The sequence below is a fragment of the Triturus cristatus genome, chromosome 3_1, assembly GCF_964204655.1.
Source record: "Triturus cristatus chromosome 3_1, aTriCri1.1, whole genome shotgun sequence".
Lineage (NCBI taxonomy): Eukaryota > Metazoa > Chordata > Amphibia > Caudata > Salamandridae > Triturus > Triturus cristatus.
Genome location: NC_140583.1, coordinates 715344686 through 715359973, shown reverse-complemented (window position 1 = coordinate 715359973; position 15288 = coordinate 715344686). Strand labels below are relative to the sequence as shown.

The window sequence follows — 15288 nt, the reverse complement described above, 5'->3', positions numbered from 1 at the left end:
AAAGGTTTTCTTTAGACATTTTCCTCAAACTTTTTTTTAGTTCAGAACTGTTGCAAATAACAGGCATGCGGTATGAGAGGGACTAGATCCTCTTTTATCCAAACATGTATACCACTTATTTAATACCTTAAAAAAGAGACTTTATACAACGTTTACCATGAGCCACGTTATAGATTCTCACAATTCGGGAGCAGATTACTACTGCTAACCGAGTACACTAAACAGACCAGGAGGATACTGTGTAGGAGGAACGGGAACTACAGGTGATCAGGCTAGTCCATGGGTAAAGAATCCAAGAGATGCATTGCCTCATCTTACAATGACATGGTCAAGGATGGAACCTTTCAGAAGAATGGGGTATATGGAATACTGAACGAGAAAATAGTTGTGGTTAAGTTGAAAGATTTATGGTCTGGTAGCAGACTCACATTGGAGTAGAAGAGGAGTGGGAAGATAATGGAGTTAGTCTGTGCGGAAAGGAGATAATGTGAAAAGGGGAGAGTAGGGCTTGGAAGTCAAACTCCTCTAGGCTCAGATGGAGGGAATGTTGATGGACTGCATCTAAGGTTGGGACAGGATAAGCTGAAATTCAGAAGCTCCACTTGTTTCTACTATAGTCTCTAGTTTGTTTTCAGGTAGATATTCTACCTTTGAGGATGTAATATATGATCAATCTATTTAAGCGAGGAGGGCGCTAGAGGGCGCACGGCAAGATGGCTGCACATTAGGGTCGCTCAGCCCGGCTGAGCCACCATCTGCCCAATATCCGCCTGTAACCGCTGCATCTACACCACAAAATTGCAAGTCTCCAGCTAGAAGTGCTCCCTGCAAGCTTTGAGGAGGTTGTGGAGCAACAGAGCGTCGTAGAGGCGGACTCCTGGAGGTGCCGCGACCTGCGGTGAGCGTGCAAGATGGCAGCCGCCGGAGTGTTCAGATAGTGAGGCCTGGTTGTGGTGCTCCCTCCTGACCTGCTAAGGTGCGGCGTAGACTGGGAGCAGATCGAGTGACACTGCAACGGTGTGCGCCCTGCGGAGGCATCTCCGAGTGGTGCGACATCGGGAGCTGCTACCGACTTCCGCGACTGTGAGCCCTGGTTCGGCAATCAGCACCGCGGTGGCCTTGCGGGTGCTTCCGAGGTCCCGCACAGAGGTACGGGAGACTGCTGGCGAGAGCGACCCTTCGGGTGCTGGTCTCTGTGAGCTGGGTGAGGTCTGGCCGGGGTTTGTGATGGTGGAGGTGGGCGTGGGCCCTGACCGGCGCAGAGGCCTGCGAGTTGGGGGGGAAGGGGGGGAGGGAGGTTCAGGGGGGGGGGGGGGAGCCGGTGGCTTTTGCAGTCCCTCTCAGAGACAACGCCGCGACGTGGGAGGCAGAGCCTCCGTGCAGGGCCACATACCCTTAGCTGGACCATCGCTGCCTGCATTGCTGCTCCTGCTGGACTGCCCCTCTTTGCAGCGCACGGCCTGAACATTCCAGGTCCTCCGCAAGGTTTGTGGCACTGCACCCCTGAGGAGGGAGCGATCAGGCGGAGGGGGGATTTACGAGACTACCGGTGCCTGGCCTCGTGCCCCAGTGCTATCCCTTACTGAGGTGCTAACAGGCAACTGGACACTGAACCCCATGTGGGCTATCTAGAAGGGGCTGTTTTCGTGGCTGTTGCTGAGGGGCCCTGGGTAGAGGGTGTATCCTGTGGCCCAAGCTTCGCACTGGCGTGAGCTCTGCATATCCCTGCCCTACGACGGTTCCTCCTCCTGTTGAGCCTTCACGTGGGCAACTTATCTCAACTTTGGCGGCCCGGGGGTTGCGCTGGTCACTTACCTCCGCCGGACTACTGGCTTCCTAGCTCTTGGTGGGGGGCTGTCGCCGCGAGTGCCAGCGCTGCGGAGAAGACTATTCCTTTACGCTCCAGCCGGGACCTGCACCCGTGCTGACTGCGATCTCCTGTGTTAGTGTGTGGCAGGGAGCATACATATCTTGAACGCACCACTATGCTGAACTGGGAGTGATTGTACTGGGAGCGCCCTTGCCGCTGCGTTTGCGACACACAGGGGGAACAGGGAGTGCCTGGTTCAAATCTCCCCCTCCAGGCCCACCTGTCAGGATCCTGTGCGCCATGGGCAAGCAGATAAAACCCAGCCTCGCCTCACGTTTGAGGCACGCAAATCTACTAAGACTCTACAGAAGGCTGCTTCGGACTCTGAGGCGGATGCGCAGGAAGGGGGGGGCTTCCACCCTTGAGAACACACTGTTGGTCATGCAGCGTAGCCTTCAATCCATCGAGGGCACGATGGCGGCCGTTAATCATCGCTTAGACCACATGTCCTCACAGTTAGAAAAGTAGAATGCCCGCATGGGGGAAGTCGAACAGCGAGTATCGGCGGCAGAAGATGGCCTCAGCGATTCACCGGGATAACTCTTAACATGGAAAAAGTTCTCTGTCATACAGTCTAGGAATGAGGATTTGGAGGCACGCTCCCGCTGTAATAAAATTTGTATCACGGGTCTGCCAGATTCAACAAATGTGGGCAAAATGGAGACATTCATTGAAACATTGATTACAGATCTTTTTGGTACGAAGCAGCTTTCACCTATGTTTATTATAGAGCGGGCTCATCGCTCGTTGGCTGCCCGACAGATCCCGGGCACTCCTCCCCGACCCATTATTGCTAGAGTGTTGAATTACAGTGCCCAGGATGTCATTTTACGCCTGGCTCGGAAGAAGGACACCATTGAAAACCAAGGCAATAAACGCTCGTTTTTTTCCCCGACTTTACTGTCGCTCCGCAGGCTGCAAGGCGGGAGTTTGGGGCTGTCAAAAAAATGTCTCCAATCGGAAGGGGTCCCATGCACCATGTTATACCCTGCCCATCAAAAGATGGGGACTCTCACATTTTCACCAACCCCAAGGCAGCCCTGGAACATGCAAAATAACTCAAAAGAGACGGAGGCGAAATTCCCGCACGCCGTCTGATACAGAGGAATGACAGGCCCGTGGGGCATGTCTACAGAATCTATCCTACTGCCCGGCTTGCCCGTCCAACTCATTAGGCCTCAGTCTGTTTATGCTGAGCTATTTGATTGTATGTCTTGCTTCTCTCCCCTGTACAGGTGGACTCAGTTGAGATCTAATGTAGTATACATGCTTTCCTATTACGTGCACGATCCTTGGTATTGTTATTATCTGGCACAGTTACAGAACTCTGCTCAGCCACCTCCTACTAGATAGGAGGACAGTAGCACTATCGTCCTCTCATGGGAATGCCCCATCCATGCTTTGTATTACTGATCGTTAGTTGGGAGGGGGAGGGTGAGAGTTGGGATGGCTTTGGCGAGTTGGGGACGCTGAAGTGGGAGGGGGGATGGGGGACTACGACGGGGGGGGGAGACTGACTTGCACTTCATGTTTTGTATTTTGTGTACTTTATTGTTCTCGATGTGATGGCACACACATGCTTTTACTTTTTCCGATTGCTGAGCCAATTTACTTCCTACTGACCTAACGAGTGGAAAAATAAGACTCCTAACCTGGAATGTTCGTGGACTCAATACCCCCAAAAACATCAGGTCTGTGTTTGCCTATTTAGATAGGATGGGCGTTCAAGTCGCTTTTCTGCAGGAAACCCACCTTATGACATTATCGGAAAAGAATGTGGGGGTCAGGTGGGCTGGTTCTCGTGTAGTATCTTCCTACTCTAGTTACGCACAGGGAGTGATGATTCTGATTAAGAAGGGGATTCCATTTCAGGTGACGCGATCTGAGACCGACGATCGGGGCCCTAGTGGCACTGGTACATGGCCAGCTGGGCGGGGCGAGTGTTCTCTTTGTGAATGTTTATGGCCCAAATGTCGATAACCCGGTCTTTTTCTCGGATGTATGGCGCCGTATCTCTGGGTTCCCAGATGCAGAGATAATATGTGGAGGTGATTTTAATGTCTGCCTTGGTATCGATGCTGATCGTATGGGCAGTGAATTGGCACGGCCTAAACAAGCTACAGAAGTGTTACTAGGCCTGATGGATGCAGGAGGTTTGAGAGATGTGTGGCGTCTACAACACCCTGGGATGCGAGAGAGTACGTTTGTTTCATCTGTGCTTGGGACTTGGTCCCGTTCGGACTTCTGGCTGGCTACTGAGGTTGCATGCGCTTGGTCAGTTGGGGTACGTCATTTGGCCCGGACGCTCTCGGACCACTTCCTCCTGCTCATGGAGCTACAGGTCCCTGCGTGTGAGCGACCGCCGTTCCAGTGGCGATTACAGCCATCCTCACCGACGGATTTTGTCTTTAGGGCTACTGTTGGGGAGGCTATTCACAATTTTTCGGGAAAATACTGGATGTTTATAGCGTCGGTCTGATGTGGGAAGCATTCAAGGTCACTATCAGAGGGGTCTGTATGGGGGCGCAGGCTGGAGTTCTGCATGACCTCAGGCGCAGAATCCGCAAACTTGCTGCTGACATTTCTGCTTTAGAGCGAGCCTATGAGACGGACCCGCGGCATGAAAACCTGTCCCAGATCCGCGAACTAGTGACTGAACATAACGAAACTGCCGACCCGGAGATGGTACACAGGTCCAGGCGAAGTAACGCCCGATAGTATGGCGAGGGGGGGGGTCGGACTAGCCGCTCTCTTGTGCAAAGGTTGGATGCACCGCGGAGTCAAGAGTATATCACAGAGATGCTAGATGAGGCAGGGGACGCACATTACAACACAACTGACATCAGCGAGATTTTACTTCGCTATTACACTGCCCTGTACAGCAATAGGGACGTGGTGCAGCCGAATGATATCCCTCAGTATCTGGACAATGTTGCACTGGGCTGGTTGGCTCCGGGCCATAGAGAATATCTTACTCAACCCTTTGACGAGAAAGATGTAAAGCTCACTATTATGTCCCTCCCCATATGTAAAGCTGCGGGCTTAGACGGGCTCCCGAGTGAATTTTATAAGACGTTCGCGGATGATCTAGCCCCCGGACTGCGAGGTTTAGACGGAGGCGTACGACACCAGGCGTTTTCCGCCTTCATTGCGAGAGGCTCTCGATCGCCCTCCGTTTTCAGCCGCTGGTCCCTTTGTTGGTAACTCCCTTACCAGTCTGATTTTGTGCCTGCCCGATCTACGCACAATCTACGCACCCTTTTCGCTACTCTTCACTATTTTGACTCGAACTTTCAGGCCGTGGCGGTGTTATTCGATGCCATCAAGGCATTTGACTCTCTCTTGGGAATATATGTTTACTGTTCTCATGCGCATGGGTTTCCCCAGTTTTTCCAGCAATGGATTAGGGTGCTGTATACAGAACCTGCCGCTAGAGTTCGTGTGAACGGCTGGGTGTCGCCGGCGTTCCCCATAGGCAGGGGTACCCGACAGGGCTGCCCCCCGTCTCCAATGCTATTTGCATTGGCGCTGGAGACACTGGCCTATAAGTTGTGCCAATTGCATGCCTCCGCTGAACTGCGCTTCCGTCATCGACCACTTGTTGTCTCGCTAAATGCAGATGACATGCTGTTATATGTCCGCAAGCCTGCGACCTACCTCCATGAATTGCTGCGAGAATATGTTAAATTCGAAGGATTTTCCAGCTTAGGGATAAACTGGGCCAAGTCGACGGTATTCCCCCCGATGGCCGGCACTCGCAAGTTCGACATGGATTTTCCCCCGTCCTGGACCCTGTGAAATACTTAGGGATTTGGTTGCACAGAGACCCTGTGCAGGTCATTTCCATGAACTACAGACGCACTATCTCAACTCACTGATAAGGCTGAGCGGTGGGCTCGTCTGGCCCTCCCCCTTGCACACCGAATTGCAGTGCTCAAAATGACCGTTTTGACAAACTGTTATACCTATTCGTGAACATTCCTATCCGTCTGAACATCTGCCTTTAAGGCGTTACAGACTGTCCTACTATCATTTGTTTGGGGATGTAAAAAGCCTCGCTGTAGCTGGGATAGCCTGGTACAACCATTAGAACGTGGCGGCTTCGAGGCTCCGGATATGCGCCTCTATTATTTATGCACGCAGGCGCAATTTGCGCATTATTGGTCCTTCCCACAACGCTTTCTGCCTCATACGGCGATAGAGGCTGACGTAATACTCCACTACTGCTGGTGACGGCCGCCCTCTCGGGTGGGATTGGTGGAACCCGGACGGAAATCAATCCGGTACAGTGCACTGCCTGGGCCTGGCAGACACAGGCTGAACGGGCAAAACTACCTTACCTCTATGCCCCTAAATTGCCGGTCGAGACGCATTCTGGCATATCGGTGGCGCAAGAGCGTTCAGCACTGCGCACGTTGCACATGGCTGGAATTACGCAACTGGGGGACTTGTATAAGCAGGGTCAGTTCCATTCACTACCGGACGTGCAGGCGGGTCAGACGCACGGTTCGGGTCAGACGCACGGTTCTATGCTGTGCTTCACGTTCGTGAGGATTTGGAAAGCAATTAGGGATGTATATCCCGATTAACCCACTGAACCTCAAACATTGCGAGCACTGCAGGTGGTGCTCGTCGGGACAAATCGTAAGGGGCGGATTACTAAATTATACGCCGCTTCCCTCTGTGAGCGAGAGACGGAGGTACATCCCTCATACGTTAAATGGAATGACGCACTGGGTACCGTATTGTCCATAGACCATTGGCAATTTTGTTGCAAAATGACGGGTTACAGCTAACTGCAATCTTCGTATATACATTTTAAATTTTTACACCAGCTCTATTATACCCCTCTGCAATTGCGGAAATTTGGACTGCGTGATACGGCTTGCAGTGTGCGGTGTGGACAGGCGGATGCTGATTTTTTACATCTCTCTTGGCTATGCGCAGGGATAGCTGCGTTCTGGTCTAAAGCTGTGAGCGTGCTAACGGATGTTGTGCTGGAACGAGTGAGCTGTACACCTCAGTTGTGTCTGCTGGGTAATGTGACGTCTTTAAAGCCTTGCAACAGGAGATTAGTCGCTGTGGCAACGCTAATTGCCAAGCGAGCTTGCCCAATGTTCGGAAGTGTATTCGCGATCGGACCAATTGTCGGGAACAATTGGAGATCTATGCCGAGGAACTGCCTGAATCATCGCGGCCTAAGGACTTCTGGGTCCCATTGACATTATACCTGCTGAGTCACCCTGATTTGTACCGTGCCATGTAATTTCATCTCTATGCTAAGGATGCCCAATACTATTGGACTCAGGTCAATGTGTCAGCTTTCATATGTGACTGCAAGGAATCCAGATGTTCGATTTAGGTCAGTCATTTTTTTGTTAAGTGCCTGGGGGAGGGGGAGATGGGTGGAGGGGGCCTGTTTGTTTCTACAGGGAATGGTTGCATTTTTTTCTTCGACATGTTGATGGACCTTGAAACTGCTTGCATTGCTTCACCGGCGCGACACCAATAGCTCCATTGTGATGCTTTTTGTATTGTATTGCAAGTCTTCAATAAACAAATTAATTTAAAAAAATAAAAATAAAAAAAATATAACCTATTTAAGCGAGCTGCCAGGAAAGCAAAACGTCCCTAGTTGCAGATGAGCGGAATGGATTAGTTTAAAACACTTTGTACACATTAAATACAGCGAGTCACACTGAATTTGGTACATTAGACGAGTTTCCCATGAGTAATCGTTATGCTCCCCTTGTTGAGGTTGACGCAGATGTTGATGATCCACCCATAGTCATGATGCACACTGACTTGGGTAGTGTGCATATGACAAGTAATGACTTAGCCATAAATCCTACACATGGAGAAGGGGAAAATAGTATCGTTTCTATACCCTCGATTCACGATTTCCAGAGAGAAATTATGGCCTTAAGGAGTAATATCGAGGCATTAACCACTTTGGTATCTCAACTTTGTCAGATGGTAGTAATGGATTACAGCCATCATCGCCATCAACCGTCTTACCCAACCAGGTTGGCACTAAGACGAGGCTCGCAATGCTCCCTGGGAAGCCAATTGATCAAAACATCTTGCCCGTGCACTCGGACCATCAATGGTTTCATAGAGCTGGAGCGATCCCTAGCACATACACAGAGCAGTGCAGGCCAGATGCTGTTTATGTTGGGTAAACTAGGGGCCCGTCACAGGATCTGGATGGGTATGGCCTAATAAGGCCAGCCTCGCTGACTTGCAACGGGGCACCCCCATTTTGCAAACCATTCCTGGCACCCCATCACACGCAAAACAGTTCACTATCAATACCAATTTATTTGACTAATGTTCTCAAAGTGGATTCTAATTGACTTAAGTAAAAGAATGACGAGGTTTTAAAAAATAAAGCCATTCATTGGTTGAGGCATACTAGGGGGTGTAGATCAATTATTAGAGACGACATTGCACATGCTAAAAGGTGTAGTGCGAATCAGAGTCCAGTGGATGCAACTGAGCTAATTTTAGCTTCAAATCATCTTGTACAAGACCTAATAGCCCTGGAAGCTAGATTTTCCCCTTTTCCATCTACGAAAATCAGGCTGAGGTTAACTATCCCTCCAATATCCGTTGAAGATAATAATGCGAGCCAGGTTCCTGTGAGTACTTCCATATCACTCAATGCTTGACTGACTTCAGTGCCCACAAGGGATTGGGATTCTATGAGTACTCCTAGTTGAATCTCTATTTGCCCTTTTGATCCAACCTATATTCTCCCTGATTTCATCCAGAGTGAGCAAGAGTGTACGCCTTTTACTCTAGAGATGGCTCAAACTTTTGATCCCATACTAATAACGAGAGATAGCATCCAGGTTAGTGAATTGGCCACATCGATTGATAACCGAGTAGTGCCTAAATCGTATGTTCCACTCCCCCTCAGGTCATAAATGGGAAGCCTGACTGCCCGCATTGGTTGGATTTTATATTGCATCAAGAGATATGTATTTTCCAGCACACATGGAGTTTGTCCCCTGTCTTCATCCCAGGGTTTATGACTTTCTACAAACCAGCAATACCTTCAAAACATGGTCAGGCATCTGGGGGGTTGCTCACACTTTTAAATCTTACTCTAAATTGTGTAGTAAAAGAACTGGCTACTAATAGCCCAGATATTCTTGGGACTAGGATAACCAACGGCAAAGGCAAGTCAGTTGATCTCTTTAATGTATATGCCAGGAGCACTAGAGGGGATAGCTCACCTACCCTTCATGTTCTGGATAACCTATTGGAGGTAGGCAGGACAGCTGCTCTCTAATAATTGGTGGTGATTTTAATGTTACATTTGAGCCACTAGACTGGGCTGAGTCCACTGATGTGAGCGAAGAGGACAAAGCCGGGAGGGTACCCCCTTTGGAATTAACGCCGATCAAAAAATGGTCACAAGTTGCATTTCAACTGAACACGATAGCCCTGGAATATAGGTTGAGGGCTACTAACAGTAGAACCAACTCAGATAGAGGAGGTGGAATGACCTTTATTGGAACAAATGGGTCAAGCAGGATTGATTATATTTATTTTAGTGGACTTGACCCTTTGGCCCATGGTACGGACATGGTCATAGTCCCGGCTTGCGATAGTGATCACAACTCCCTAATTCTAACTATTGATCACCTCTGGGGGGATTTTGGGAGGGACCTCATAACATTACTATGTACAAGGGATTTAATTACCACAAATGACAAGCGCCGACTTAAATGGCCAGTGGTCTTGGCTGATGACTCAAAGATTCATATGATTAAAGATGCTTTAGCCAAGCACTTAACGACACTTGCATCAACTGGGGACCTGCCCTCACAGAGTAGTTGCAGCAGTCTCCATAGGGAATTTTTTGACTGTTTGGCCTTCTTTTTTTACGCCCCTACTAACAAGACTAGGCCCATCGGACATCCTGATAGTAGGTTATTCTGGTCTCTTGTGCCGAAAACCAACTTCGAGCGCTCACCTCCCTTGGCTAACAACATTCTGGCCATAGAATGGCATAAACACTTTAGTGAGTTATACTCTACCAGCAATACTCACGATAGCTTTCAGATGCCCCATGAATTAGGTGCTTTAACTTGTACCCTTACATTTTCTAGGGAAGAGATAATGCGCTCTTTAGATGCCATCCTTCCAGCAAAAGCTCCCGGTCCTGATGGTATCCCTGGTGATCTTTTTCGTGCAGATAGGGAGAACTGAGCAACCTATTTTGAGAAATTGGCCAATGATATTGCTGGTGGAGGGAGCATCCCGGACTCCTGGAAGGGGGCCGAAGTGATACCCATTTTTAAAATAAGGAGGCAGGTCAATATCCGCCAACTACCGCCCAATCAGACTGATAGATTGTGCCCAAAAGGTCTTCTGCCGTTCACTATTATCTAAAATTCAGACCTGGATGGACGAGAATGACATCCTCTCCCTACTCCAGGCGGGCTTCCGGCGGAAGACCGGCACTATCTATCAGGCATTTCGCCTTGTCTTGCTGTATTGGAAGGAAGTTGTGCTGGGCAAAGGCAGTTTATATCTTGCCTTTATTGATCTTAAAATAGCATTTGACCTAGTCCCCAGGGATCTACTTTGGCAGGTCCTTCAGAATATGGGAATGCCCTTGGAAATCTTAGAACCTTTGGTTAGGCTACATGATGATAACTTTGCCCGTGTGAGGTGGGGTAATCAGGGGCAAACCACCAAGCCATTTCAGATTGGGCGGGGGGTTCGCCAAGGGTGTGTTTTGGCCCATACCCTTTTTTCCCCCTTTATGTAAACGAAGTCGCCGACCTCCTGTGTTCTATTTCGGCTGACGCCCCCTCTCTGGCTAATCACAAAATAGCCACATTATGGTTTGCGGATGATACCCTTTTGGTATCTAAAACTCCTATGGGCCTTCAAAAGCTTTTGAATCAGTTTAAGATATTTTGTGATTAGAGGGGTTTGGCCATTAATACTAATAAAACCAAACTGATGTTAAACTCCCACAAGTCTTTCAAAGGTAAATTGGCTTTAGATAAAAATAAAAACAAATTGGGTGGATTACACATGTGGACGCCATCCGGGTAGCCATAGGCCTCCCGAATGAGTTTGTCGGCCAACTGCCTTCATAGTCTCAGGACCAAATAAAATCCCAGTATTGGGCATGCGTTGACCAGAATAATTTATTTAAAACTCGCTGAGGCAGCTTAACTGATACTTTTCTACGGATAAAATGTATTAAACGTCTATTTTGATATTATTAAGGAGCCGGCAGATAGGAAATGGTTTATCCAGTTTAGATATGGCTGTCTACCCATCAATGCCTTTGCCAACTCTTGGCTGACTAATAACTCTCAGCCAAAGGGCTGTCCCTCTTGTTCAAGCCCTCATGAAACCATAGGCCATGTCTTCTTTGTCTGTGCTGCTTATGCCAGACCAAGAAGGAATTGGCTTTCCCCTGCATGTAGACAACTTGGGACATATAGCCACAATGAAGCCCTACGTATTTTAAAGTCAGACACGAGACCACTCTTTTTCTGTGCAGTTGCAAAATTTTTAGGCCAGTTTTGGGCCATCAGAAGGAGGTTTTTGCTTATCCCTCCGACTGGTATGGCCCAAACATATTGAAACCCTATCAACTAGCCCACACGGGCGTGTTCTCAAATTTTAAGACATGTTTTTAAATGGTTTTATGGTACCTTTTAAGTGTCTTACCCTTCTAAAGTGTTCACTGTGGCTAGGGGTTCTACAATGTCTGTTGAGGACTAGTTGGGATGCACACAGTAGTAATTGTGGTATAAACATTATTTATTTATGCATTAGCACTTTAGCCTTTGTCCTATAGGCAGAAATATCAAATAGAGTGACTGATTCTAGTGATGATTTTTCTCGTGTCTACATACTGTAATATGCAATACTTCCATTTCCTATGATTCTGTGTATGAACCATTTTGTAGAACTTTTTACTCTGAGTATTATTGACAAGGATTTGTGTTTGTATCTTTTAAGGTATTTTAAACCGAAATAAAGATTTTATGATGATGATTAATGCAGTTGTTTTTATTTCATCTCATCACTGAGCATTGGGGTCTTTGGGACATGGTTGGGCGCATGGTAGTGCTAAATAGAGAATGCTATTGAAGCCTTTGGAAAGCAAGCTGGAGAGCTGCTTCAAGCCTTCTAATTGGTTGTGCCACGAGAAGGTGTAGAGATTAGAGTTGAATGTGTTCAGGGCAAGTTTGTTTGTAGGATTTCTTTTAAGGTCTCAGCTGCTGCAGCCGTTCCCATGGGAAGTTTGAAAAATAAAGTGATGAGGTGCTGATCACTCTAGTTGGGGAGGTTTGTTACCATGATGAGACCAGACAGCAGATTGTGTCCAATGTGCTCTCATTTAGTTGCGGAAATCTAGACACAAGAGGGACAGTTTATGGGCTCACTAGGTTTATAAAGAGGGAGGTTCATATTTCTCAAGATGCAGAGGTTATAGTTTGTGCAGATGTCAAAGAAGGAGTCTTGTAAGGCAGCTACGACATCCCTACTTCAACTACAGAAAAACTGTGTACTTGAGAAAGTCATCCTTTTTGCCCTGATCACACCCATTTTTAGACTGATACTGGTGGTTATGGACTCGGATTGTGCCCTGGGTTCTGCTAATCAGGCCCAGGGCCATTACTCTGTTTAAAAGGTTATGGTAGTTAGGTGTAATTACAATTGGTATGGCAACCTATCTATAAGCCCCTAGTTTATGGTAGGGTGTGTAGGTTTAGAGGCCCAGCAGATTTAATGCACTTAAGTGTGCACTCCTGCATGGCCTGCTGTCATTTTAAACGTCAGCCCTGCTTTGAAGGATGCTTTTAGATTGAAAATATATGCAAATCGGACTTTAGAGTTAAAGGAACTTCCAAAGTCTTGGCCTGCCTTAATTTTACATATATGTTACCTGTAAAGTCTCCTTAGTTAACTTTAAAGAAAAAAATGAGCATCCATTTCCTTTACTGTTTCAAGAGTGGTGATCTTTAAAGTGTGAATGGGGACTCCATAACGTGGTCAACTTGAAGGCACAAAGAAACTCGAGGGTTTGGCAAAGATTATGGTTACCTTAAAATCTACTCAAGTGTGGATTATAATCAAACTGTTTTGTCACTACACTACTATGCTTCAGAAAATGTACTTTTATACGGCATAACTGAACATCAACACGATGCTTAAAGGCATTCATTGTGATAGAATAAAAAAGATGGTACTTAGCATCATTTTCGGAAAAGATTTCTTATAGGATCTCCTCTGTCACAGCTCCCAAAACTTCTCTAAAAGGTTTAGCACTCACCTGTAATGTCTTGTATTTCCCGTTTAATTTCAACCCACATTTTAATGGACAGACCTTCATCCCAAAGTTTTAGCATTACATACCCGTGAGGGAAAGCTAAAAAGTGTGAAGGTCATTGCTTGCAAGACGTTACGTTGGTGAAAACAAGGAAGATTTTACACAATCTCTCTACTGCCCAGCAGCAATTTGGTGCTTTTCTCCACGTCACCGTTATTTTTTTCACTCTTAAGTCATTTTCTAAGCATCTTTACCCTTTTTGGCCCCCTGAATTGGTTTGCAAATTGTCAAGAAGCATCACTCATTCCTTCGGAGTCTGATGCTTTAAATTCACTCATTCCGTTTTACTATGTATACTTTTTCAACCCTGTGAGGGGTTCCCCCTCGCCCTTTTTTAGGCTTATTTGTATCAAACAATTAATTGTATATTGCTCCATTAAGCCCCAAAAGCAGCCACTAGTCCATGTGGTAGGCCGATTCCTCATTGTATCTTTCTTCGTATTTTAGAGTTTCTCTTTCTCTAGCCATTTCCTAACTTAGCCAAAGCTCCTCCTCATTTTTTATTTCTTTTACTTTTATTACAGTTTTGCTTCTCGTGCTGTGTCATTTTCGGTTCTTCTCCGACTAACTATTGTCTTTCGTGTGATCTTTCGACCTCCTCTTTCTTTTTATCTCTACTGCTCTTCTTTAAATAGACCTTTCTCCTTTACGGATGATGCATTATGTTTTTAGCCATTTTCAAAGTTCTATATAAACCTACACACCTTCAAGAAGGGTAACAATAATTATGCTTTTTGCTGTGTTGAGATTTTATGTCAAAAGAGCTTAAACTAATACTAAGAAAATCGTCCACATCAATAGATTTAGTAGAAAATCTTTATTTTCAAGCACTCAAGGCCACCCCTGCATTGACAAGCTTCATAAATGTAAGACTCAGAAAAAAAGTTGAATGCATTTACTTCCGTGCATTGACAAGCCATGCATAAGGTAATCAACCCTCTACAGAAAAAAAATGACTACATACATTTTCCAGCTTGAACTAAGTGACCATCATAGGTCCACAAAGGGCAGATTTACAAGTGTTTTGCGTCACTTTTAACATGGGGAAAGTGACGCAAAAGTGGCGCAAGGGACTTGTAAATCTGCCCCTTCATTTCCACACTCCTACCTCACAGCTCCCACCTACCTGATACTGCGGATGATGAATCGTTCCTCACTCAGCTTTTTCCATGCGCCAGGCAGAAATTCGCGGCACCAGGTGAAGGCCTTCTGACGGGTGCGCTGGTCCACACACTCGTCGACGAGTATATCCTCCTGATCAGGCTCAGTCTCCATTCGCTGTCCGGATACCAGACCCCCGGCGACACAGATCAGACGCTCCAAAGCAGGAACCGCCTCGCCGGTGGAAGAAAACTTGGTCTTCATGATGCAGTCTTGAGGGTGCGAACTAGGCTGGGAATGGAGTCTGTGTGGGGGCGAGACGCACCCGGAGTCGTTGATGGAGTTCTGGACGTACCGATCTCTATGAACCGTTAACACGGATTGAGGAGGGCGTGTCACCGCTTCGCAGCCAATTTACCCTGCGTCACCTAGATTTATACCAGAAGGAGAAAAAAACACGTTTTCAATTTCCGGAAGATGTTATTTATAAGTTCTGTTTTTAAAATAATGGATTCCTGAAGATCTCCGAGGAGACACAGGGATGCGATCCGAGAAGCGAAATGAATGAGAGCAACCGCAATAAAATCTGCAGAGAAAGCCGCTCGCCTTTTACAATGCCCACTTCCAGCAGTGCGCTGAGATTTATAAACTCCGACTGGCGACGCCACAGCCCGATCTTTGCCGACAGTAAATTCTGATTGGATGCTCGGAAGTGAGTGAGAACCCGCCCCCTTTGTCCCTGCAGGCTGCGATAGACTGCAGCTCAGTGCTCAGACAAGTAGATAAAGTCTAGCTGGCGTTGCCTTGGAAACAGACAGCCAATCGTCCACCTACCAGGCTAAATTGAAGTGGAGAGAAATTGAAGTGGAGAGAACAATATGGCGACTGCCTTGTCTGGGTTATCACGCTGCAGCTTCCGGGAGTTTCTTTGAGAAATGTGAGG

At 47.3% G+C, this 15288-nt stretch overlaps 1 protein-coding gene across 1 annotated transcript in view; it reads right to left on the bottom strand.

Annotated features, from left to right (window-relative positions):
* Positions 1-15031, bottom strand: part of LOC146860837 (choline kinase alpha-like) — a 190468-nt gene extending 175437 nt beyond the window's left edge. The window contains exon 1 of the mRNA XM_085644801.1: positions 14371-15031. Within this exon, the coding sequence (XP_085500927.1) occupies positions 14371-14609 (239 nt within the window). The 5' untranslated portion in view covers positions 14610-15031. The remainder of the gene's footprint in view (positions 1-14370) is intronic.
* Positions 15032-15288: the final 257 nt, after the last annotated feature.